General features: G+C 39.3%; 1 protein-coding gene across 1 annotated transcript; it reads left to right on the top strand.

Moving 5' to 3' along the window:
- The first annotated feature begins 7,797 nt into the window (after positions 1 to 7,797).
- LOC135082937 (reticulon-4-interacting protein 1, mitochondrial-like) lies at positions 7,798 to 25,504 on the top strand. The gene is made up of 12 exons (XM_063977705.1): positions 7,798 to 8,118; positions 8,833 to 8,913; positions 10,177 to 10,342; positions 13,155 to 13,325; positions 15,050 to 15,190; positions 16,527 to 16,641; positions 18,270 to 18,398; positions 19,114 to 19,235; positions 20,729 to 20,882; positions 22,456 to 22,576; positions 23,501 to 23,620; positions 25,177 to 25,504. Exons 1-12 carry the CDS (start codon positions 8,071 to 8,073, stop codon positions 25,261 to 25,263), a joined length of 1,455 nt encoding a protein of 484 aa, XP_063833775.1. The 5' UTR covers positions 7,798 to 8,070; the 3' UTR covers positions 25,264 to 25,504.
- Positions 25,505 to 27,494: the final 1,990 nt, after the last annotated feature.

The raw sequence follows: 27,494 nt of genomic DNA, 5'->3' as shown, positions 1-27,494 counted from the left end.
TGCGATGTCTAGCGAATTAGACGATATTTTTATCGTCGAAAAGTATTTCGATAATTTTGTTTTGGGTTGTGAGTCATCAGGGATTATTTTGGCAGCTGAAAAGGTAATGATTAATTAAATTCTTGATTAACACGCTCACTGCGGAACCATTTTTCGTAGACTTTCAGCCAGTGCGTATGAGGTCTTTTCGAGTCAATACTGAACTTCTTTACAGTGCGTATGAGACCTTTTCTGCCTCACAAAATATTGTTTCTAAAAATACTTTAAATGTAGCTCAGAAAAGACAATATTGGCTTGAAACTTTTCTATTATAAACTTAAATAGATGTTTAACCTTAAACTAGCTTCGCCCGCAGTTATGACATTTTGGTATTGAATAAATTAAAAAAATATATATGACATCTTTTCTGCCTCATTTCGCACTGAAAGAAAGTCCAATTTGTGTCTCGACTAGGGATGGGAATAAAACAAAATTTCAGTTACCATAAAATTTTAATATTTGTTTTTAATTAAAGTGTTTTTCATTAAAACAGGGCAAACAGTAGGATTTGTCACACAGAACACAAAAGTTAAATTTTTTTTAGTTTTTTTTGCAGCCTGAGTGCTATTTAGTGTTAGTCTTAATCTGTCGTAGTAACCTACGCAGCGCTTTCGTTGATCACCTTTTTTAAGCGAATGTTCAGCACATCATTGTCGGCCGTTTGGTGTAGTGGTTCGAAACGGACTACTATTCCGGAGGTTGCGAGTTCGATTCCCGCACAGTATTTGTGTGCATGAACATATTTGTTTGTATTGGACTGGGTGTTTTCTATGTATAATAATATGTATGTATTTACAAAAAAAAAGTATTTAAGTATGTTTATATCCATTGTCTAGTACCCATAGTACAAGCTTTGCTTAGTTTGGGACTAGAAGCGCAGTGTAAAATGTCCAAAAATATTTATTATTATTATCTGCCACTAGGAATACCTGAAATAAATACGTGCGTTAAGTGTATACAAATGCCATTTTTAGTTAAAAAGTCAGTGTTAATGTGTCACCGGCTAACAGCGTGCGTCCGTATCGAAACTTGTCACATCACTACTCTAAATGCGCGGCGCTCGCGCCTCACCCTGTGCGGTTATGAGGCCTGCAATTTTTGAGGCAGTTCAGACCTCACGGCGCACTGAACGTGATTAATTTCTATCCAGTGCGTATGGGACCTAATCGGCCTCATACAATATTGTCTACGTCATTATGCTAGGCTTCGTAAGAGAATCAATTTGATATATTTGTCTCTGTTGTACTCATAGAAATGTTAAAATAGTCGCCCCCCGCACAGAGTGAGAGAACGCGATTATGACTGCCGCACCTGCGATAAGTTCTGCATGTGGCTTTTTAGACCTCATAACGCAGTGAGCGTGTTAAATATAAAATTGACACACTGCACTGTCAGCAATGATGCATCGAATATTAAGATAAGGAAATACGTGAGTTTTTCAGTGAAGTTTTCTGCGAAGCTATAGCTAGCGTACAAAGACGACTTTCATAGGAATATAAATATTTGTACAACCGTACTTATTTTCAAAACCGGGAGAGAAACTGACACAACAACAAAAATGATACTAGTATGATCTTAAAATCGATGGCTCCTACGTATACTGGCGTAAGTGAAAAAAGTAAATTTTACAGGAGAGCCATTTTAGTGGCCAGAACCATATTTTTGGGTCATATCTTCTGACCTACTAAAACGAATTTAATGAAATTTCACATTTAGCCTTAACATGTAATGCTTTTGCTACTGCTGTTATCAATTTTTATATTTTTCTTATATATTTTGAGATTTTACGCATTGCCCTTTTACGTCGTCACATTTCTATAATTTCATGTAATATTGTTCAACGTAAATAGACTTAAATGACAACGTAAATATAATATTTTAAGCGATTACTCTCTTTATTTATGCATGTAATTATTTTAATTGTTATCATGTGCTATATCAATAATAAATCAGTTAGAAAAAGTTGTTTAATGTATCGTTATTACGTTTTAACGCAAATACGCCCATATACTGTGCTCGAGATTTAGTTAGGTCTTTCAACATAATGTGTCATATTTTTAAAAATTATAAATAACTTGAAAAATCGAACTGCCTAAGGCGGGAATTGAACCCACGATGCCTTAGGCAGTTCGATTTTTTCAAGTTATTTATAATTTTCAAATTAGTTTGAGATGCGACTCTTAACGCTAAAAATTAAATAACTATATAATGTGTCATAATTTATAAATAAAACAATTTGCTAAATATTTTCATGGCTTTATTTAAGATTTGGATTATAAAAAATATATATTTATGTAAGCAACTACTCGTATAGATTGACGAATCGTATGATTGGGCTTTATACTTGGCGTAGTTTTGCACATACGCCTATTTGCCTAAAATTTTATTTTGTATCTAATGGAAAAAAAATTTTTTTTTCTTACTGACGTTATAGATTAGAGCAAAATGAAATCATTTCTTAAATAATTGGAAAAAGGCGTAAGCGGCAGTTTCGCCTTTATACGTAGGAGCCATCGAAATATGGAAAGTACCTACATCAGGCAGCAAAAGGTGATTTAAGAAAAAGTTTGTAACAATGTGTAACACAAAAAGGTTTACAAATTGTGACATGACATAATTGGAAAAAGGAAAAAGTTATTAAGATACATAAATTAGAAGTGGTGGAACGCTCTAAGAATTTTTGCTGACTGAGTTTCTTCCACCACTTCTTCTCAGCACCAGCCCATATGTTGTCCCGAAGTGGTGGTAGGGCAAGCTATATTTGGGACTTGTTTAAGTGCCCTGGAAAGGGCCTAAGTACTAATTTATTTATTTATTTAAATAAACCAACAGCGATAAATTGAAAATGTTAGTTATAAGATTTGATAAAAAGATTTGATTTGTACAACATAAATCTTCATAGTGTCAGTCTTATGTCGTACAATTTAACCCTCGATATGTCCATACCTTGTTCAAGGTACACGTTACAGCGACGCATGCGCATCGATTGGTTAATAGTCAATAATGGTTAATTGGCGCTCGTTGTGCATTGTTTATGCCCCACTGCACCGGCCCTAAATATAAACAGTTCCGTGTTCGTATACTAGTGTTAGTATAAACCATACAACATAAGGAACTGAGAGCCAAAGGCTTTGGGCTGGGCAGGAGCGAATGTATGGCACTAAAAAGACCATTACTTACATTTGTTTTGGTTGAACATAGGCCTCCCCTTAGAGTAATTCATCTATGGGCCTTCCCCAATGATGTCCTTATTGACCGGCCGGTAGCAGTCTGTATCCATCCAGCGCCTTCCCGCTACCTTTATGAGGTCGTTGACGTTGCGCTGTGAATCTGTTTAGGTTGATGGTAAAGAAACCCTATAAATTTTTATTTATTTTATTTAGTTTATTCAGAAACTCAACAGCTATATTACATTTTTTTAGAATATTTTTCTTACAATGGTGGCACTTAAGCTAAAAAAGAGTTCCATGACATGCAATAATGTTCGTACATTATAATATATATTGTTATTTATTCATTTATACATTTCTTTCATAGAATGGCTTAGATTTTAAAGAAAAATAATTCTATTTCTGGTGAACGTCGCCGTCGAAAATAGTCATCATTTGATTTAGGCAAAACAATATGTTTGTAATATAAGTAAGTAGGAATAATTAATTAAGTACACCAAGCCACCCAGTGTCGATTCTGATAATCAAATTCTTGCGTAATCTACAAACAATTTAGTATTTTAGAAAAACCGAAAGATTAAGTGTTAGACAAACTTAATTAAAATTCCTAAGTGGGTGGCTAATTACTTACCTCTCTTAATTCAATATAAGCCGTCTATATCTTTCCAGCAACTTACAGCTGATTGAATAATATTCAAATTCAAATTCGAAATTGTGTTTATTGTGAAATCACAGTATCATTCGCGAACATTCCTTAAAAGTAGGATACCTCAGTAATTCGATGAAGTGGTTTGTTCCTTGGGAAACCGGCGAAGAATAAGATTAACTAAGTAATTATTAATATTCACGGTTTGCCATACTAATTAATAATTAGCCCCGTACGGTAATCAATCCGCAACCTATCCTATTCTGAAGCAAAAGTCAAGTAAGTAGGCTATCAAGGAAACATTATTTAACTTTCCCCCAGGACAAACTTCACTTCACTGGTTGGGTTTTTATTGGCGGTCAAGCTGTCGATCCTGGCTACACAGGAGTTGCAGCGGTGGGAACGAGAGGACGTGGGAATAGTCCCGTATCAAGGAAACATCCCATTTTCGCAGTATTTTGGCAGGATCCCGTTTAGACGTGTTTTTCACACGAACATCCCGTTTGCAGGGTCACGTAAAAAACCGATCTGTTCGAATTTGGAATATTGATTTCAAACATACACTTTTGGTGCTTGTGTTCACACCACAGTTCAATTTTGCGAAATCCTGCATTACCTACCTGGATCCAGCAAAACTGTAATGCCGTGGGAAAGGGCCCACACTGGTCATCCTTTCGCAACCAAATGTTCCCAGGATAAGTAGGTATCCATCCAGAAAAGGTTCCCAGGTCCCATCCTGAGCCCATAACTCGACCAATACCCGTCGTAAGACAAATCAGGATGTTTAGCGATAATGGCGACTGTGGCAATTGGCTCCCTCCGCGGTAAGGTTAGGCCACAGTACAATGTAAGGAGTAGCTTATAATTCTTACTCTTTCCAAATAATAAGCTGTTCATACTGGTAAATGTTATGGACATTTACACAGTGGCGGACTAACAGGGTGGCGGAAGGGGCGGCCCTAAATGCCGCGTTCTCCTGATCAAATCCTAAACAAGACTTTAAAATGTCAAGGGCCCCTTACTGAGGAGGCCCCGGTCCCTAATCACCCCCCCCCCCTTCGCGCTGCTTCAGGCTTGTAAAACTAATTTTTTTTAAAGCGGGGGAGCCTCATTTAGCTTGGTCGCCCCAGGCTTCTAACGGGCTTAGTCCGCCACTGCATTTACACCATACGCTTAATGATAGGCTTTCAATAGTAGTTAGGTACCCTAGAGCGAAAGGAGCGTCCTACTAGACGCCAGATGACAAGCAATATCTGACGTGCTGTTGACTGCAAATACCTACTAAAGCGCCTGCCTATTTTGTCATCATTAGCAGACTTTTAAGACCATCCCAAAACGCAGTATTCTACCCTGTCTTTATCTTGTTATCAACATCAAGCTTCTACCAACGGAGTTTCGCAAATGACACTCCACCTACGTAGCTGGAGAGCGCCCTACACCACGCTTGATGTGAGAAGCCATGCAAGAGGTCTCTCAAGAACTATTCTATCCCATCTGTACTGTGGCAATGTTTAGGTGCACGTGTGCATTGTTCATATTATTGTTGTCGGCCGGGGCCGCTAGCCATTTGACCAAGCTGTGAGCAATGCTATCACATATTTTTAAACTTAAGAGTAACTGACTGATTTAAGGGACAAGATCTAGAATGAGGTCACTTGGCTGAAGACTGAAATAGATAAATAATGTAGCAAACTGAAGTGGAAATGGGACAGATAACCAATGAATCTCGGAAACTTAGTGTGTGATTCTCGATCACAGACTCAAGAAAATAGCTGGCAGTTGATAAAAAAAATTCTTCTTTTAAAAATCGGCCTTATGATAAAATTCAAGGATAACGAAGATTTTATACAAGGTGGCCAGAAAAGTGACGTCCAAAACAAATATTTAGATTAACATACTAATAAAACATACTACAAGTGCTCGCACGAAAGAAAAAAAACAAGCATAGGTGTTTATGAAAAATAACACAAAATTAACTCTATCTCCTAAACGAAGCAAAATGGTAGTAGATTTAGATACACCTTGATGTAAGGAATCTAAATTTTCGTTTTGGATGTCACTTTTCTAGCCACTCTGTATATTACGATAAAAAAACATACCTACTAGTACTTCTTTTTTACACGTGGCTACCATGTTTTTTTACATGATGAGTAAGTTTATACATTTATCAGTTGGATAGGTAAGATGTCAAGAAGCGATTAGCACACAATGTATTAGGTAACTTATAATTTTTTGTTTCCGTAGAAACAGTTTTACTTAATTTTGGTATCCACGCCAGTCAATCATTAAACACGACAGTCAATTACATTTATGAATTTAATTACATTAGTTACTTATCTATTATCTAACTACTTCTAAACGAGTATTCTTGGCGCCACTTCTATTTACACAATCAAATACATAATACAACATTGATTAATGAATATCATCATGTCATAATGATGATTCCATTTTTAATTATTAATTAACAGCATGACGAGAGCGCAGCTCATTGCGACCAATTTTGTTAATCGGTCACAAAAAGTGACTCTTTAATTAAAATGTTTATTAAACAAAAAGTGACACTCTTAATGTTCTAATATAAACGCGGTCAACTGTGGTCAATCTTTGATACGTGGACCATGTTATGTATTTATCCGCTGTGCACTGGAAAGAAGTCGATCTTTATCTTCGCACTCCTCCAATTTTCTTTTGATTTATTTCGTTACAGGTTTAGATAATAGTTAGGTAGGTTGGTAGTATAACTTTCTTTCTAAACTTGGACATCACTAGTTGATTTTTAATTGGTGATCAAGATTAGGAACCAGAGGTGGGAATAGAAATAGTCTAGTAGGTAGGTACTACAATTTACATCAAATTAATGTTGATTGAGCTGTTTATGAGTACTGACAAATTCTAAGGCTGTTAAGGTTTTCTGTCTGCTGCCTCGACTGCAGGTGCACCCCCTCTAATTAACCTACCAAAGGCAAAAAGAGGATTTGGTGTTCCAGTAAATGTCACCTTTTAACGACATGTGGGAGTGGAAGTGATAGGTTTAGTTATAATCCACAAACAACAAGCGATCGCATGTAACAATTGATTTCAGTATCTCGATTCACGGGGCTTGAAGGGATAAGGTGAAGTATGGTATGTTCTATTATTACAAATCATCGGTATGTAATGGATATTGGTGTTAATGATATTTGAGGCAGGGGCACGCAACGCTTGACCACGTCTGTAGAGGCCGGCGCGCTCGGCTGCGCGCGCGTCATTTCATTCCTTTGACATTATCAGCTAACAACAAGATGATTTTGATATTATTATGCTGACATGCTGATGTATGTGAGGAACCAAGAGTATTATTAAGGACTTAGTCCCTACGAAACTCACATTTAATTTGTTACAGGTAACAAACAACTTCCACGTTCCAAGATTCAAATATATGTAGATTATTTTATTTACATAGATAGTATGGCACAAAAGAGTCCTAAGATAAAGAGAAGTGCATTTATCTCACCAAGGCATACATAGGCATCCTATGATATTTTCCAAGTTTTCCAACATAAAATATTTTTTTGTGCATAAATTCATCTGACATTTGTCCATGGAAGGCTTTGTTGTCGAGCTCAGTTTGTGACTTTGACTCCCTGAAGAAACCATATATAATTTATTAAATTCTCCAAAGTTTTTTAAAAGTACCCGCCAAAAGTGAAAAGCGGATAATTGGATAAGTGTTGTAAGTGCCGCTAGATGTCGCACTTTACATCACGTGACATATTGGATTTTTTAAAATAAAAACTGTAAAAAAATCGTCAATTTTATCGGAGAGCATCATTTATTGCAGATTTTAATAAAAATAATATTTTAATTTTATTATTACTTGATAAATATTGTAATGAATAGGAACACGCTCAATCAGCTGTCTGTCACGTCACGCGCGTCACTTATGACAGTTGTCAAACACGAAAAGGGGTTATGTTTGGATAACGCTTAAAATCTCATTTTACATAACATGGTGCGGTTAACGATACGATTATAAACGAGAAATGACTTGAACCGATACTGCGATGTCCGCAGTTTGTGAATAAACCGTCTAAGTGTGCAGCTGTTATGACATTTCGTTCTATTTTCGGAGTCGAGCTATTTAGGCCGAATTCTGATCAAAGGTTAAGGTTTTATGTGCGTTAGAAGACGGTGCAGTGTAGGCTGACCTCTCTGTAAGATAGTGATCCTATTATGGACGAACTGAAGCACAGAGCTGGCGAGAAACTTGAAGCATTACATGTAAGTAACCTTTTGTAAAGTTATGCGCTCCTGGTACTTTAGCGCGCGAATTTCGTATCTTTGCGAGACAAATTCCACTTCGTAAGACCCAAAAATATTTGTAGTAAACAACATTAGGGTAAAAAGCTATGAACGGTTGTAAAAAAACTGTTTGTTTTTTAAATGACTGTGAGATGTCATTGGCATCATTAACAGCCAGTGACCCTGAGCTTACATAATAGTCATTAGTATATCATTAGAAAACCTGTATTGTTTTGTAGGTAAATGTATTAAAATTAAATTACTGGTAAATGAGAGGAAAGGAATTTTTAGAATCTGCCTTGTTTACTTTTGTGTTTTACTAGATTTGTATAAGTGAAATATTAAATTCTTCACAAATAATTTGTTCGTTTACATCTTTGTTTTAATATAATTGTCAGCTTCTATTATAAGTTACCTACTGAATTAATTGGTAATTAAGACAGGACATTTCCATATTTTATCCTCTTTACTAGATGTTTTCAAATTGCCATTAATTATAATGATTTGATTCATTCAGAGTAGCAAGTAACAGATTAAATATTTTACAGCTACATAAGATCTAGTTCTAGATCATTGGTTCCCAAAGTTGGAAATAGTTTTATTTCAAAATAATCACAATACATTATTCTTTCTATTTAAAATATTTTTAACGGGTTTTGTCTATGATAATGAATACCTAAATATTCATTTCAGATAGCAGCAAAAACAGCAGCAGATGGAGGAAAGTCTCGAATCAATGATGTCGTCTCGACTACCAGTGAGACTATCAGGAAGGTACGTATTATGGCTCTGAGGTCTATGGTCTCAGCATTTTGTTGTACATTCAACAGCTATAAATGTTTGTTCCAAAATAGCCCATATTTTAAAGAGATAAGACACCATTGTGCTTCGCTTGATGTGCTCTTGTCTATACTTTGAACATGCTCTGTGGAATGCTAGTTGTTAATGTGAGATAGTTGTGAAAGAGATTATCTTAATTATGCTTAACTAGCTTACGGCCCGCGGCTTCGCCCGTGTGGAATTTTGTCTGTCACAGAAAGGTTAGGTTTTACATTGATCACTAATCATGGAAGTCTTTAATGTTCAAATCAGATAATAACTTAAAAAACATTTGAGTGTGATTCTGTAATCAAAAAATGATCTAACGAACATAAATGTTACCTGATTGAAAATATTCCTTTCAAAGACAACTTATTGCTACAATTTATCTGCAAAACATTTAGTCATGGCTCACTTATTTTGGTTATCTATTGAGTTAGACTCCCATTGTTCTCTTCAAATGGAGCTTGAAGCCACGAGTCTGTTAACCAACTAATAATAGGAATCTTAACTGATATAAATTATGCTGAAAAGTAAGCAATATAATCCCTCCCCTAGAGGTATTACAAGAGTTTGTGTTAGGATTTTCACAGTTTCAGATTAAATGCAGTAGGTACCAAACCATTCATATAACTAACAATACAAAAGCAGTCTGTTTTTGTAGAATAAAAGAAAATAGCCCAACCCATAGACGATCAAATTGCGACACATACAGTTGGTAACAGCAAACGCGATTGGTTATCATTTCTATACGCGCAGATGAGCCAAATCATTAACCAATAGGCTGGAATTTTGTCTGTGACAGAAAAACTTTATCGCGCGCGTCCCTATTTCATAAACCGGGATAAAAACTTTCCTATGTCCTTTCCCGAGACTCAAACTATTTCTATGCCAAATTTCATAAAAATCGGTTCAGTGGTTTAGGCTTGAAAGCGACACAGACAGAGCTACTTTCGCATTTATAATATTATATAGATTGGGCAGATATCTTACTTCTTACTAATATTATAAATACGAAAGTTTGTGTGGATGTCTGGATGTTTGTTACTCTTTCACGCAAAAACTACTGAACGGATTTTGATGAAACTTTACAGTATTATTGTTTATAACCCAGAATAACATATAGGCTATAATTTATGACGATCTGTGACAAACTAAATTTCACGCGGGTGAAGCCGCGGGCAAAAGCTAGTTATAACTATATTTCTCCATCCATAGCTCCGGGAAGCGTTCCAAGAGCTTTGGCAGAACGAACTCTTCATGGAGTCCCGGCTGCGAGTGGCGGCCTGGACCCGGGACGCGGTGCAGAGGATACGGGAGGGCACGCCGCCGCTCTCGCCCGTGCTTCTGTATGAGGAGCTGGTCGCACTGTTCAAGGATAGAGGTATTTCAAAGCTACTAAAGTAACGTTTGATTCTTCAGAATTCATGAAGTCGATTCTATAGCACTCGTCAACAAGCATTGGACAACGATCCCCTCATATTCTGCCTCCTGTTGTCCCTCTGATAATACTCCACGCGTTTATATTAATCGCCCACGATTTAAGGTGAAGCTATTCAACAGCCTTGTGCTTCTGAAGAAAGGGTCCACCGTAATTTTTACCGTAGATGCCGTAAATTACATCTTTGATGATGCCGTAATCATCTGCATACTTCTCTAGCATTCATCTGTGTGCTTTTCTAGCATTCTTCTGCGTGCCCCTCTATCATTAGTCCTCGTGCATCTCGCTCTCTCTTTAGCATTGAAATGACAGTGTGATGTCACAGTGTGCTAATATTCGCGAGTAGTCTGCGTACTCCTCTAGCATTTGGCCGCATGCTGTACCTTCCTCTATCACTGAACTTAATATGTGGTTATCCCACTAGTATGGCGTCGCAGCGTCCTGATATTCGCAGGCAGGCCTCAATACTCAATACTCAATACGTTTATTGATTCCATAATAGTAATATAGGTGTTACAATGTGTTAATACAGATAATTATGGACCCTGTTGGGCGCTGCAATTTAAATATAAAATGTAAGAGAGGAGGCTTAAGCTAACTATTATTTACATTGATAAACTCATCTTATTTTATCATCTAGATATTCTTTTATAGTGTAGTAGCATTTTGTACTTAAAAGCTCTTTTAATCCTTTTGAGAATTTATTATTATTATTTTCTTTCAATAAATAATTTGTTGTAAATCTTTATGGCCATATTATAGTGGGGCTACGAGTGGCGAGCCGCTCTCGTCTTTAGCATTCTCGTCTCTATGTATCTATCATTAGGCTGCTTGTCCCTTAGCATACAAGTTAACCTGTAGCTCTCTTGCTGCAGTGTGGCGTCACAGCGTCCTGATATTCGCGTGCGGCGCAGCCATAGGCGGCGGGGCGGGGCTATGCGTAGGGCTGCAAGCGGCGAATCGGGCGCCGTGCGGGCCGCACGCGCTTCTTTAGTATTCTGGCATTAGACTAGGCCATGCTACTCTAGCATTATTCTGCGTGCCTCTCTAGCATTACTCCACGTGCCTCTCTAGCATTATTCTCTACCTTTAGCATTCAATTTTCTACAGTGTGGCGTCGCAGCGTCCTGATATTTGCCTGCGGCGCGGCCATAGGCGGCGGGGCGGGGCTATGCGTAGGGCTGAGGGCAGCGAGCCGCACGCGTCTTTAGCATTCTCGACTTTATGACAATGTATCTATCATTAAGCTGCTTGTCCCTTGTCATTCAAATAGCTCTCTGACAGTGTGCGGCGCTGGGCGTCTTGTCTGCGCTGCCAGCATTCTTCTGTGTGCCTCTCTAGCATTTGTCCGCGTGTTCGTCTCATTCAGTCACGTGTGTCTTTAGCATTCGTCCACGTGGCTCTCTAGCATTACTCCACACCCTCCTCTATCTCTCTCCTACTTATTAATCTATAGCTATTTGGCTACAGTATGGCGTCGCAGCGTCCTGATATTCGCATGCGGCGCAGCCATAGGCGGCGGGGCAGGGCTATGCGTAGGGCTGATGCGTAGGGCTGCAAGCGGCGAATCGGGCGCCGTGCGGGCCGCACGCGCTTCTTTAGTATTCTGGCATTAGACTAGGCCATGCCACTCTAGCATTATTCTGCGTGCCTCTCTAGCATTACTCCACGCGCCTTTCTAGCATTATTCTCTACCTATAGCATTCAATTTTCTTAAGTATGGCGTCGCAGCGTCCTGATATTCGCATGCGGCGCAGCCATAGGCGGCGGGAAAGGCTACGAGTGGCGAGCCGCTCTCGTCTATAGCATTCTCGTCTCTATGTATCTATCATTAGGCTGCTTATCCCTTAGCATACAAGTAAACCTGTAGCTCTCTTGCTGCAGTGTGGCGTCGCAGCGTTCTGATATTTGCCTGCGGTGCAGCCATAGGCGGCGGGGCGGGCCTATGCGTAGGGCTGCAAGCGACGAATCGGGCGCCGTGCGTGCCGCACGCGCTTCTTTAGTATTCTGGCATTAGACTAGGCCATGTTACTCTAGCATTATTCTGCGTGCCTCTCTAGCATTACTCCACGCGCCTTTCTAGCATTATTCTCTACCTTTAGCATTCAATTGTCTACAGTGTGGCGTCGCAGCGTCCTGATATTCGCCTGCGGCGCGGCCATAGGCGGCGGGGCAGGGCTATGCGTAGGGCTGCAAGCGGCGAATCGGGCGCCGTACGGGCCGCACGCGCTTCTTTAGTATCCTGGCATTAGACTAGGCCATGCCACTCTAGCATTATTCTGTGTGCCTCTTTAGCATTACTCCACGCGCCTTTCTAGCATTATTCTCTACCTATAGCATTCAATTTTCTACAGTGTGGCGTCGCAGCGTCCAGATATTCGCATGCGGCGCAGCCATAGGCGGCGGGAAAGGCCACGAGTGGCGAGCCGCTCTCGTCTTTAGCATTCTCGTCTCTATGTATCTATCATTAGGCTGCTTATCCCTTAGCATACAAGTTAACCTGTAGCTCTCTTGCTGCAGTGTGGCGTCGCAGCGTCCTGATATTCGCATGCGGCGCGGCCATAGGCGGCGGGGCGGGGCTATGCGTAGGGCTGCAAGCGGCGAATCGCGCGCCGGCCGGGCCGCACGCGCTTCTTTAGTATCCTGACGTTACACTAGGCAGTGCCACTCTAGCATTATTCTGCGTGCCTCTCTAGCATTACTCCACGCGCCTTTCTAGCATTATTCTCTACCTTTAGCATTCAATTTTCTACAGTGTGGCGTCGCAGCGTCCTGATATTCGCCTGCGGCGCAGCCATAGGCGGCGGGGCAGGACTATGCGTAGGGCTGAGGGCAGCGAGTCGAGCGCCGGCCGGGCCGCACGCTCGAGCGTTACACTCGCATGCAGACCAGTCTGTTATATTGGTGGAGGATGCTATTGCGCCAGGTACGTAAAACTCATAAAACTCATTTATTTTTGCAAATAGGCTTTTAAAAAGCACTTTTACACGTCCCAGTATTAACCCTACCACTGCTTCGGGACAATAAATGGGCCAGTGCTGAGAAGAACCAGCGCAAGAAACTCAGTCGTAGATAGAATGCATTTTATTTTACAACTGACCTCTAATAAACACTGGACAGGCTGTCTCATACAAATGACAGCTAATTTTGTGTACCAATTTGAAGCGCCACTACGAGTGTCCCGAGAACTAATTTAAGTAAGCGAGAAAGAACATCACTAATTTTAGTTCCATGGACAATCTTATCTGCCTACAGTATGGCCTACAGCGCCAAAATGGCGAAAAAGCACAAAAAATTATGACAGCAGCCAGTCCTGTGTGTATACAGGTCAGTGTTTACACCGCAAAAAATAAATACCTAATCAAATTGTTACAACTTAAACGTAACTCAAAGTCGAATTATTTATTTTTAGTGCAAAATTTTATTAATCTCACACTGAAAGAAACCTCCCACTCGATACACCTGATGAAGGTTCGAAACGCCTGGATGCGAGCAACGCAAAAACCGGGTAAAACTCGGATCAGGTAATCGGCGTAGCATTTGACCATCTCAGGAAATCCTTGGAGGAAGCCTTCGTCCAGCAGTTGGGCTTAAACAAAAGACCTTACCACCATTCAGAGGTGGAATTGTGTAAAGCAATCGTTATCATTTGACAGTTCATAACGTACGATTATTCTGTCAAACGCTTTGTTTAACTGACTTTATCGTACGTTATCAACTGTCAAATGATTACGTTTGCTTTACACAATTCCACCTCAGATTACTTCATCAATAAGATTATGAGACATGTAAAGACCCCAAAACAACACTGTGTCTTATTTATAGCCTGACCAGGAACATAAAAACCCTGGCATAGAGGCGCGGCAATTGCATTTGATATTGCAACACTGAGTACAGTCATACCTGTGTTAAATTAATAGGCTAACTTTATGTATCAGGATTCAGGATTACGGGCTAATTTGATATTTTCATAAATTAACGAAAAAATATTATTATAGGTAACCTGGTTTAAATAAATAAAATGAAATTATCAATCGAGCTAGTAGGATTTATTTTATTATTCATCAATAATCAAATTCAGAACTTGAATATTCAACTGCAATGTCTGCTCATGAACGCTTCAAACTCGGTACTTCTTTCCCAATTCCATAAAATTCAACACTTAGAAAGTGACAAATTTTTTTAAAATAGGTAGTTCAAACAAACCTCAGCTAATTTTCATAGTGGACTGTACTAAACGATAAACATGTCAGTCAATTTGACAACCTTTGTCGGAAACATTATTCAATGAAAATATTGTCCGAACCCTTAATATTTCTCTTCGACAAATACTTTAACATATTGTGAACCACTTTTCTTTCACGACTATAAAAAGATTTTAGCAATTTAATTCACAAAATCAATTGCGCACATATAAAATAAAGTTTGTTTACACTTTGACAGCAATAGACTGACATGCAAGGTGACATGTCAATGAAGTTTTCAGTTACTGTTGCCATTAAAAGAAATTAGTACCATTAGTTTTCCGCAACATGGCGAGGGTTTTTATGTTCCTGGTCGGGCTATACATCATTGTTCCGAATAGTAAATTTTAAAAAGTGATATTGAGGCGGTAAAAGAGCTATTTTAAAGCGATCATTGTTATTATAGGTGCCGGCTCAGGCGAAGTCCTAATCCGCGTGCAAGCATTCAGCGTGTGCCCGGTGGACAGAGGAGTTTTACGCGGGAGAGGATCAGCGCTGCGCTCACTAATTGCCAGAACACAGCTCACAGTCGGCCGGGGTTTCACAGGTGATTGTAACCAACGCGATTTTTCTAGGAAGGGCAGGTATTCAATTCACGTAGTAACTAACACAGTTGGAATACAGTGCACTCCTACACCTCCTTTACTATAATAATGATTGTTTGTTTCATAAGGGCACAGTAGCGCTACTGTAGCGCGCTTGCTGCGACACTACTCGTTTTATATTTATAGCAGGGATGTTATGGATATCCGTAACCGTAACCGAAACTATCGGATATCCGAAATAAACAAATATTTGTAACCGTAACCGAAACCGATTCAAAAGTTTCGGATAGTTTCGGATAAAGGCGGAGTCTAAATCTTAAGATTTTTAAATATTTGTTACTTACTGTTTTACCTTCATAGGTGCCGTCATAGTACTTACATAAAGTGTACATAAAGTGGCTATGTGGGTCGCGCGCGCAGCATCTTGCTATTTGAATTTTACACCGAAGATTCTAATATCCGTAATAGAAATTATCCAATACTTTCAGATAATCCGAAATTTATTTCATATCCGTAACCGTAACCGAAACAGGTATAATATTGTTCTAATATCCGTAACCATATCCATAATCGAAACTTCATATCCATAACATCCCTGATTTATAGAAGCGCAGTTGCAGCGCCACTACTTTTACAAATCCGACAGTGGCGCCACTACGGCACTTCTTCACGCCTCTAATTTGAAGGTGCTCTAAATGTACAAACGACAGCATATCAAATACATCTTCGTTATAAATAAATAAATAAATAGATCATTTATTTGCCAGAATACGGTTACAAATAGTTATAAAAAGAGAAGTTTCCAGCATATTCTATCGTACATACGATCTGCAAATATTACAAAAAATTACAAAAAATATGGTTATGTTTTTAATATTAAAAAGTAGTAGGTATCATTATTAATTGAATGTCATGCAAATGTCAGAAAATGATTATGAATTATTGAAATAGCACAAACATATTACATTTAGATTCAAACAATGTCAATGATACATAATGTCATATTTTAAGAAATTTTTAAATGTCAAGTACCTACAAAATGTCAAAAAGATTTTTCGGTCAGGAATTCACTGACTGTGTAATACATCTTTTGTTTTAAGAATTCTAATAAATTATTTCTAAATTTAGTAAATGTCAATGTTTTAATATCTTCGGGTAAATTAAATATTTTTATTGCCATACAATGAACATTCCTTGAGTAGAGGGTCAATCTTTGCGGGGGAATTCTCAAATTTTCAGTTTTTCTGCCTCTGTACCTATCAAAGTCTTTGTTTTTATCGAAAAGAAATCGTTGCAAAATAGCACCGATTACAACACTAATGGTGGTGTTTTCCCCAGGCGTGGTGCTAGACGTGGGCCCAGGCGTGGGCGACCTGGAGATGGGCGACGAAGTGTGGGGCTGCGTCAGCGAGTGGGCCGGCGGCGCCGCCAGCGAGTTGCTGACCGTACGCAGGTCAGTATACAAGGGCTATTCCCACTTGCCCCGGGGTTAATCCTACTAATAAATCATAATCATAATCATTTATTTGAAATTAAACATGGTATACAGGGTGTTAGGTAAATGGGTATATGAGCCGACGCTAGCCCATGTTAACATGGTCATATAAATGGTATGGTGAAGTCAGAAAATTGATATCTTCATTATAATTATTTTAATTTTCATACAAATCGGATTTTATAAAATTTATTTTGTTGTTAAAGAAGAACAAAACTACAGCAAGTCAAAGAACTCTTTTAAATCGTAAAGTGTCAGTAATGCGAAAGTTTGTGCGGATGTCTGGATGTTTGTTACTGTTTCACGCAAAAACTACTGAATGGATTTTGTTGAAACTTTACAGTATTATTGTTTATAACCCAGATTAACATATTGGCTATAATTTATGGCGATATGTGACAAATAAATTTCAATAAATAAATAAGACGTGTCTAAAAAGCGCCATCTATCGTCATTGGTTAAAATCAACAGCGCTGGACAAACTACTGTTTTTAACGTTCGTAAATATTCATGCGGGGGAAGCCGTGAAACGCCATCTATCAACATGATAATATATCTAACAAAAGATTTTACGAACTAAGGGGGTAAAACGAGGACCACGCGTACGAAGTCGCGGGCGGCCGCTAGTTGTGAATAAATTTTCCCATCTGCCCCCGCGCATCTAGTCATCACTACAAATTCATAAAACGAATGTCCTCTTCGAAGCCTATTTATCTGAAGGCGATAAATTCAAAAACCCCCAACGGATTTTCAAGTAGATTTAATTTTCTCTTTTTTCTTCCTCATATCCTATGAAAAGAAAAAAAAATTGTACAAGCAGGGGAGACTGATACATTTATTGTTCCCAGTTGCGTCCAGTGAAAGCAACACTAGCATAACCATAACATATATTATGTAGATTTCATAGATTTCAAATCGTCGCCATATTTACAGTCGGTATTTTAAGAAAATTTCCCACCGAGGACGGTAAACGTGAAGTGAATTGAGTTAGAAACTAGATACGACGCGATCTAGTGAACTCTAGCCCTTTTAGGCCTCAGCCTCGAGTTTAGCGGGCAGCGGGGCGGGAGCGGCGGCGGCGCGGGAGCGGGGCGGGCAACGCAGACCCGTTCTCGAAACAAGCGGGCAGCTCGCGCGGCGCTTTAGCGGCGAAGTGTTGTGTTCGGGGTTGTGTTGTCGAGATATTTGTTTTTATTCGCAAACGAAATGTCTGAACAACGGCGACAATTTTATTTCGATTCAAATTTATTCCTAACGCTCGATTTATTGTGGGCAAAAGGAGGAGTGCGCTGCCCGCTCGTTGCCCGCTCCCGCGCCGCTGTTTTCGAGAACCGGTCTATTTGATTTTACGCATAAGATCCTGCCGCTCCCGCGCCGCCGCCGCTCCCGCCCCGCTGCCCGCTAAACTCGAGGCTGAGGCCTTACGGCAGTGCTAATATAGTTCCCACCATATTTTGACTATATTCCCTTGTCTTAAGGTGCAAAAACAACGGATGTTATGACTGCAAAGGGCTAGTGTTTAGTTTCGATAGTTTATAGTTGGTTAGCGACTAAAATTCTACTATTTTCTTTCATTTCATTTACAGCACTCGCGTATCCAAACGGCCGCGCAGCGTGTCTGCCGACGGCGCGGCCACGCTGCCTTGGGCGGGCTCGCAAGCGCTGGCAGCGTTGGAAGCGCTGCAACTCACGCCTGACACCGCTAAGGGCAAGCGGTAAGCGGATCAAACACTTCTATACTGTAGTCATCATCATTAAGTCATTTAGGCTTGGTTGCACCATCTTACTGTTACTTCAAAAAACGTCAAACTTCTGTCAAACTCCATACAAAAAACACCGGTTATGGTTATAGTCACTGTGAAATAAGGTGGTGTAACTCGGCTTTAATCTTCACTGTCCTGCAGTGCACGACTCTCTAAAATTTACCGAAGGGCGAATGGCCCTCTAATTTATCAAAGGGAAATGGAGATTCCGTGCCCATAGAAACTGGCAAAATTGAAAAGTCATTTACGACGTTTTATCAGTGACCATAAATAAATCATTTCAGTTATCATCTACCGATATCGCCAAGCATCTCAACTCGTCTCTTTTGCTCTAACTAAATCAACTAAATAAGTTTGTGATTGCAAAGCAATTTGCAACTAGGCCGCAGTTTACCAGTCTTATTGCAGTATAAACGTTACAATTGTCTCGCGTGTAGCGTACTGTAGCTTAATTATTTTTGTAGCGAACTTTAGCGTAATTGTTTTTGTAGCGTACTGTAGCGTGTTTTTGTATCGTACTGTAGCGTATATGTTTTTGTATCGTACTGTAGCGTATATGTTTTTGTAGCGTACTGTATCGTGTTTTTGGATCGCACTGTAGCGTATATGTTTTTGTAGCGTACTGTAGCGTGTTTTTGTATCGTACTGTAGCGTATTATTTTTGTAGCGTGGCGATATGTGGCGCGGCGAGCGGCGAGGGTTGCGTGCTGATCCAATTACTCAGTGCTTGGGGAGCGCATCTCACTGTGTTAGCACCCAGACACACTGCCTTGACGCTACAGGATTTAGGTAAGTACTATACAATGGTAGGCTTAGCAGGCTTTCCCTACGCGACCATAAAAGAAAGCAATCTCCGTATTATACTAAAGTAACGGACAATAGCCAGCCAAATTGATAGATGGGTACATAGCATGATTGTTGGAGCAGAAAAGTTCTCGAGTGGAGAAAGACTAGACCCACTCAAATTAACAACGAACTGGTGAAGGTCGCAAAAATCATCTGAATGAGAGCAGCACAGTAGAGATGGGTTATACTAGGTAAATTTGATACTAGGTGCACCTATTCCTAGTATTTATTAATACTCGATCCAAATACCTATTCCACCTAGTACGTAGTAATTTAGCATACTTGACGCGACTAGTGCGGACTAATCCACGTAATATGACTTTAAAATAAATTTTTTTTTAAGATACAACCGTAGTATGAATAAAGCAATTAGAAATTGAATAATACTTCCTCCCTTCATACTTCAACAGGCTTTGGACTGTCAACTTAAAAGTTGGCGTATTTAAAAGATATCAATTTCATAAAAATATTTACATATTTTTTCTTATTTACATGAATTTGGTTTGACTACGTTTGTGTGCGTTTGCTTCGTCGCGCTCAAATTTGTTTGGTCAGACAGAGACGAAGTGAATCTCTACGTTCGCACATAAGCTTAGCGAGAAATACTAGGTGCGCGTAATACACGACTACGGATTACGCAATAATAACCTCTATTACTTTGATGGTAGGGTCGGAAATCGTGTAATTTATAAAATACTAGGTGGATCAAGTATTTAAAAGATTGGAATAGGTGCCGCCTAGTACTGTAAAATACCTAGTGTGTGGATCTGTTCTAGTAAATAAGTCTCATCTCTAAAGCACAGGACCGGTCGTTGTAGAATTCTTTCGAAGTAGTCAGTGCAAAGTAGTCAAGCAGTGTTCAGCAGTAGACATCTTGTGAAACGAACGATACATTGCAATTGTCCATTCACTGGAGCATAAACGACTGCGCACATTGGGCGACAGTTGCGGTGCCTAGACGCCTATTTTTGTAATTCATATACTAGCTGTCGTCGCGACAAAATTGCGGAGTCGCTATCAAGCTAATAAATATGAAATTGAAGGGAATAGGTGTCAAGTCAAGTTACGCTGTCGCGTGTCGCACAGTGTGCGCTGTCGCTAATAGTCTGTAGCATTATATTAAGCCTTGGTGCTCTTCCTGCCCTAACTTCTGGAGACCTTGCCACATGCTTATCCTCTGTACGAGCAAGTACATAGCATATAAGTTGTTCAGTAAATCTGCTGACATAGCGCTTGCGCGCGCGACCTACTTTCTGTTCATTTTACTTCATTTTTATAACTTACTTACAATTCAGTGTAATAAACGCTCTCTACGGAATCGGACACAGTTTTAATTACCACATCCCGTGACGTAGATAAAACTACAACTACATCCAACATCAACACTGTAGAGGCACACAAGACACACAGCCCCTACATTATTGTCTTCCCACCAGGTGCGCAAGACTTCGTAGACATGGACGAGCACGGTTCGTGCTGGCAGGCGTTAGAGCACGTCGCTGCACGCGCGGGTCCCTGGCACGCGGCGCTGGCGTGCCCGGGCGCGTTAGCCGCCGCCGCTTACCCAAGCAACGTCGCTGCTTTACTCAAGTAAGTTGCAAGTTGATTCTAATACCAGTCTGACTCAATAGGGATATTTCCTGGGTCAAAAAGCAAGAGTTTTAATTATTCCGTCAGTTAACTTATCAAAAAATACTCTACACGTATTTTTCACTTTTTCAAACTAATAAAAATTTAAAGAGATAAAGCGCGCCAAAGTTCATAAGAAGAGGCCCGTGACGTCAATGCGTGCATAAAAGTGCCGCACGTTGTGACGTCGTGCGGAACTTCAACGCACCATAACTATGTAATTATTTGTTAGATTGACAAATAAAAATATATGTGTCCAATATTTTTTGATATTAAACTTGACGGACTAAAAAATTTTTTTAGGAAACTAGCCTATTCTGCTATCCAGCCTACGAAACGGGTTATAGATGACTACTAACCCAGTAAAAACTTAGGCAGTAACTAGTGGATTAGACTAGGATGTTGACGAGTATGATTCGTGGCTTATTCCACTATTCCACATTGACAATCCCCGTTAACTCCAATTGGAACTTATAAAATCAAAATAAAATTTTATTATAACGGGGATTAATGAACTGTTTGTTCACTAATCCCCGTTAATGGGGATTGTCAACGGGGAATAGTGGAATAAGCCTGATTCGTGCTGGCAAGCTTTAGAACATATCGCCGCGCGTCAGCTCCTGGCACGATACGTTAGCAGGCCCGGGCGAATTATCTACTGCAGCTTACTCAAGCAACGCCACCGGTTTACTCATGTGAGTTCCGAGATTCGTGCAAGTAGAACAGCTCTTTGATGGAGGCCACGTACCGAAAAGCGCAGCGTAGGGCATCCACTCACAATGTGGTGTGAGATGGACCGACGATCTCATAAAGGTAGCAGGAAGGCGCTGGATGCAGGCCGCTACCAACCGGCCTTTGTGGAAATCATTGGAGGAGGCCTATGTTCAGCAGTAAACGTTCTATGGCTGAAATGATGATGAACATTTTCGCTCAGCATACACTTTTAGTTTTTAACTTGATGCCATAGACCAGGGTTGGCGAACCAATGGCACGCGTGCCAATGATGGCACGCGCCACAATATTTAGGGCACGCCCGCCAATCACAAAATCTTCTATACTAATATTATAAATGCGAAAGTAACTCTGTCTGTCTGTCTTGCTTTCACGCCTAAACCACTGAACCGATTTTGATGAAATTTGCCATAGAGATAGTTTGAGTCCTGGGAAAGGACTTATAATAGTTTTTATCCCGGTTTTTGATACAGGGACGCGCGCGACAAAGTTTTTTCTGTGACAGACAAAATTCCACGCCGGCGAAGCCGCGGGCGGAAAGCTAGTCCACTATAAAATAAAAGCGTAAATAATTTGTTTTGAATAAAGGCTACCGTATTTGCCCTTATCAGTTAGTGTCACTGTAAAGTAAGTTCCTGTCACTCGCCAGTGGCGCCACTTGTACTATACCCCTCATTGATAGCATTAGGTGATATTTGAATGCACGTCTAAGACTACATCAAACTTTTTTTTCCGAAAACTGGCACGTTGATACATAAAGGTTCGCCATCCCTGCCATAGACAAACATTATACTTTTTGCAGAGCGACGGCACCCCGTAACGCGATAGTAGACCTCCGGCCGCGGCCTCTGATCTCGGACCGGCTGCCCGGGCCATTGTCGCTGCTGTTTGCTGCCTCTTTCTACTCGCTTAGAGTTGTCAGGGTGAGTTGGACTTTGTTTTTTTTTATTGAAATATTAGTTTTATGTTATCCGTAAAACCCACTACTTCGTAAAAATCCAGTGTAATTAATGCAAAAACGTTTTAAGTTTTCTTCGTTATCCAAAATTGGTGTAAAACGGTATAAGCTTGCAAAATATCAATTATTTTGCCAGCTCATAAAAAGTAGGTACTTCAATTTCAAAACCTTGTTTCTCAATCGAGTTTTTACGTTGATGTCCGTCTTACGTCACATAATATAGATTCAAGTTCAACAACAGTTCAAGGAGTTATATGTAAATTGACTGGTCATTGAATCTGGTTAGGGCTGATTTTTCAATAGTCTGATAACTTTTAACTGAAGGATGAGTTTTCACATTGACAGTTTCAGTATGAGAAAAATGTCAAAATGACAAGTTTATTCTTCGGTTAAAAGATCTGACTGAATCTTTTATTGGAACAATAAATAAATCTATATATATAAAAATGAAACCCGTTTCGCGTTGTCACGGCATCACGTGTGAACGGCTGAACCGATTTCGATAATTCTTTTTTTTAAATGTTTGTGGAAGTCCAAGGATGGTTCTTACGGAAAAAAATATTAAGAAAATCTCTACGCTAAGGCGGTATGAAGTTCGCCGGGTCAGCTAGTAATAAATAAATATCCTTGGACATTTTACACTGCGCTTCTAGTCCCAAACTAGGCAAAGCTTGTACTATGGGTACTAGACAACGGATATAAACATACTTAAATACTTTTTTTTTTGTAAATACATACTTATTATACATAGAAAACACCCAGTCCAATACAAACAAATATGTTCATGCACACAAATGTTTGTACTGTGCGGGAATCGAACCCGCTACCTCCGGAATAGTTGTCCGTTTCGAACCACTACACCAAACGGCCGACAATGTGTTATTTCCAGTGGATATGCGGTAAAGGCACGCACACGGACTGGCTGGAGTCCCCGCACCGGCTCACTGGCGGGCTAGAAGAGTTGGCGCAACTAGTCGACGCGGGCACTCTCGCGCCCGTATTGGACAAGGTAAATAATACCACGGTAATAATATCATACAGTATTGTAACTTCATATAAACCGACGAAACGCGAGCTTTCCTTCGAATTTCAAATCTCGGGAAGCGGTCGAGATGAAAAAATTAGGGGTGTCGCGAATGTGCCGAACGGACGTCGATGGCCTAGTGTTGAAAATGACTAAGGTGATTGAATTTGACTGACCGTCATTTACGGTCAAATTTGTCAAAAACTGGTCATTAACTGTCAGAAATGGTCATTTTCAGTCAGTTTGATTTGAAATGAAAATTATATATTGTATAAAACCAGATTTTGCCAACGATTTCGCCCGCCTGAAATTAAAGTAACAGGTCATTAAGTACTCATTATGATTAGTAGATTCAAAATTATTTTAGTATATTTTTTAAATTAAATCTACTAATCACAAAACAACACGCATTTTTATCCTATTCCATTCACAAAGTATTTTGTTTGTCTAAATAAAAAAAATTACAATCACAAAACTAGATAAAAATTCTAAGTAGACAGATGTAATTAGAATGGGTACTGTAGGTGAGCAGCCCTATCGCATGTTGTCATACCGTGACGTACCGCGGGGCTGTTGACATTTATTTCAAAAATATGGCCGAGTTGGAATACTGTATAGATAGTATTACCTTGCTAATCTATATATATAAAAATGAAACCCGTTTCGCGTTGTCACGGCATCACGTGTGAACGGCTGAACCGATTTCGATAATTCTTTTTTTTAAATGTTTGTGGAAGTCCAAGGATGGTTCTTACGGAAAAAAATATTAAGAAAATCTCTACGCTAAGGCGGTACGAAGTTCGCCGGGTCAGCTAGTACTTAATAACAACGTGGTAGAAAGTTAGCCAAAATCAGGTTAAGTAACTTAATAGTCTCATTGTAAAAGGTTACAGTCAACGTCAAAGTTCGTGACTCCCAAAGTGGCCAAAAAGTTGACAACACACCCTTATTCCAATAAAATTGTAACAAAGACGTGTTGCAAACTTATTGGCTACTTTTGGTGTCACGAATTATTTGACGCTGACTGTTACGTTTGCGACGTTAAATAAATGTAGGAGTAGGTGTTAAGCATGAGACTTATTTCAGCCAAAGCCTATCAAACTGCCACAAAGCCTTTGACTAGGCGTTGATAACTCTACCGAGTAATTTTAGCCTGGACCCTGTAATTTCCCAAATTTCGTAGTCAACCACACAAAAATTGACAACTAAAGTGACAAATGACTTCCACATCCCATCGCATCGCGATGTGGAAGTCATTGGGGGAGGCCTATGTTCAGCAGTGGACGTCCTGTGGCTGAAATGATGATGATGATAAAAGTGACAAATACATAGCTCGAAGATTTTGACATCTATCTACCCAGTAGAGAGTCGGTAATTCGTTATCCATTGAGCGTTGGACTATTGTAAACCCACTTTAAAAAATAAACTTGTCTTCAGCAGATCTGTTAAAGACGACTACAAAGTAATAGCAATCTTCTTACAGAGTGTTAAGGTGTTTTATGAAAGTCTTATGAAATTATTAATAACTTTTATGTATCCAGGTGTACATCCCGCAAGACTTCGAGAATGCGCTGGCCCATGCATGCAGTGAAGACGCCATCGGAACCACCGTCATACGCTTCCCGTAACAGTAACAGGTAGCGGAACTAGTAAATAATATCACGGAACTAGTATCCAATACTACGTTATTATGATACCAAACGCTTCCCGTTACAAGTAGCGGAACTAGGACCTAATCTCGCGGAACTAGTATCGAATACTAGGTTGTTATGGTATCATACGCTTCCCGTAACAGTTAACGGAACTAGTACCTAATATCGCGGAACTGGTATCGAATACTAGGTTATTAAGATACCAAACGCTTCCCGTAACAGTAACAGGTAGCGGAACTAGTACCTAATATCGCGGCACTAGTATCGAATACTAGGTTATTATGATACCAAACGCTTCCCGTAACAGGAAGCGGAATTAGTACCTAATATCACGGAACTGGTATCGAATACTAAGTTATGGTAACTGCAGGTAACTAAGTTATGGGTCCCGTAACAGTTAGCGTAATTAGTACATAATATCGCGGAACTGGTATCGAATACTAGGTTTTTATGGTATCATACGCTTCCCGTAACAGGTAGCGGAACTAGTACCTAATATCGTGGAACTGGTATCGAATACTAGGTTTTTATGGTACCATACGCTTCCCATAACAATATCTAGGAACTAGTATCGAATACTAGCTTTCCGTAACAGAAGCTAGTACCTAATATCGTGGCCTAGTATCGAATACATACTAGGTTGTAATAACGCCAAAATTGGAACCGTTTTCTTCAATCGACTTAGGGTGGATTCGACCAAACAAGAGTAAATATTAATCTCAGAATAAACTTGTCATTTTGTCACATATTTCCCATACTGAAACTGTCAATGTGCCAGTTATACCAGGAGTTATTCTCGGATAAAAGTTCGGTCGAATCGGGCCTTAGAACAGCACATCATAGTGCAGCTTTGTTGCATTATGGAAACTGTTATAGAGGCATAAGATTGATGTGCCTTCCTCTGTCCTAAAAGTCGATATTTTGTTGGATGACTGGTTTATGGTCACAAGGTTTTAATTTTAAAGTTCCTCAATTTTTTTGAATAAACTTTAAAGTATTTATATTTGGTCTATGGCGTGGTTTTTTTTTTTTTATGTGATAGGAGGCAAATGGTATTAAAGTTATAGATTTTCAGTTCTCAGTTACCAATAACAAATTGGGGACAAACATATTTTTACTGAAAAATATAAAAGTTAAATTTTATTTCTATTTGGGACCAGAAATCAAAATATTATCTGAACTACGCCTTATTTCATACTCGTATACATTAAATTTTTAATATTTGTCCAGTACTTATACTTACAAAAAATACAACTGACTGAAACTTTATAAAACTTGTCTTAGGGCTGATTTTTCAATCGTCAGATAACTTTTAACTGAAGAATAAGTTTGGCACATTGACAGTTTCAGTATGGGAAATATGTCAAAATGACAAGCTTATTCTTCAGTTAAAAGATATCTGACGATTGATAAATCAGCCCTTAAAATAACAAATCTTATATTCTAATATTGAAGATTTAAATAATTTTTAACCAAACACTTTGTATGAATGTATTCTACGTTTTTTGGTCAATTACTATTTTATTTATGTGACTTGACAATATTGTAAGTACTGCCTATGGATTATAAATGTTTATTATCAACTCTGGGTTGAATCAAGCATATAAAATAGGGTTTAAATAGTTTGAGTGGATGAAATTGATAAATTATTGAAAGATGTTTAAATGTTTTTGGAAACGCATATCTGCTGATCCATAAGCGTGGTGTTGTAAAGTACTTAAGTCTTCAAACTCCATACAAAAACACAGGTTATAGTTAAGGTTAAGATGATGCAACCCAACCTTAATTAACTATGAAGTTTTTAAAATTCAATTCAGTCTTAAAACTACAAAATCAAAGTTCTTTACAATACTTGTTACTCGTATGTTTTTGCCCGTTAAGAAAGAAGAAAGTGTATAAATCTACTAGTCTAGTGCATAATTTTAAGTTAGTGCCTGAGGATGGGAGCGGTGTGGGAGGGTGTTTTTGTGACTTTCTTTTTTAATCCACAACGAGGAAGCTCTTGGCCTGTATCTCACCTGATGGTAAGTGATGATCAGGCCGAAGGTGGAAGCGAGCTTCACCCGCATCCTCAACCACGGAGGAACTGGCTATCTTACCTCTAACTGCCGGAACACAACAATGCTGTTAACATTGTTGTTATGGCGACAGACTTAGGTAAGATGGTGGTAGCTAGCCAGGCGTCAAACGTCAGCGAGACTTAGTGT

The sequence above is a fragment of the Ostrinia nubilalis genome, chromosome 22 (genome assembly GCF_963855985.1).
Source record: "Ostrinia nubilalis chromosome 22, ilOstNubi1.1, whole genome shotgun sequence".
NCBI lineage: Eukaryota > Metazoa > Arthropoda > Insecta > Lepidoptera > Crambidae > Ostrinia > Ostrinia nubilalis.
Note: the sequence above shows the minus strand (reverse complement) of the source record. Positions and strands in the feature narration are given on the sequence as shown.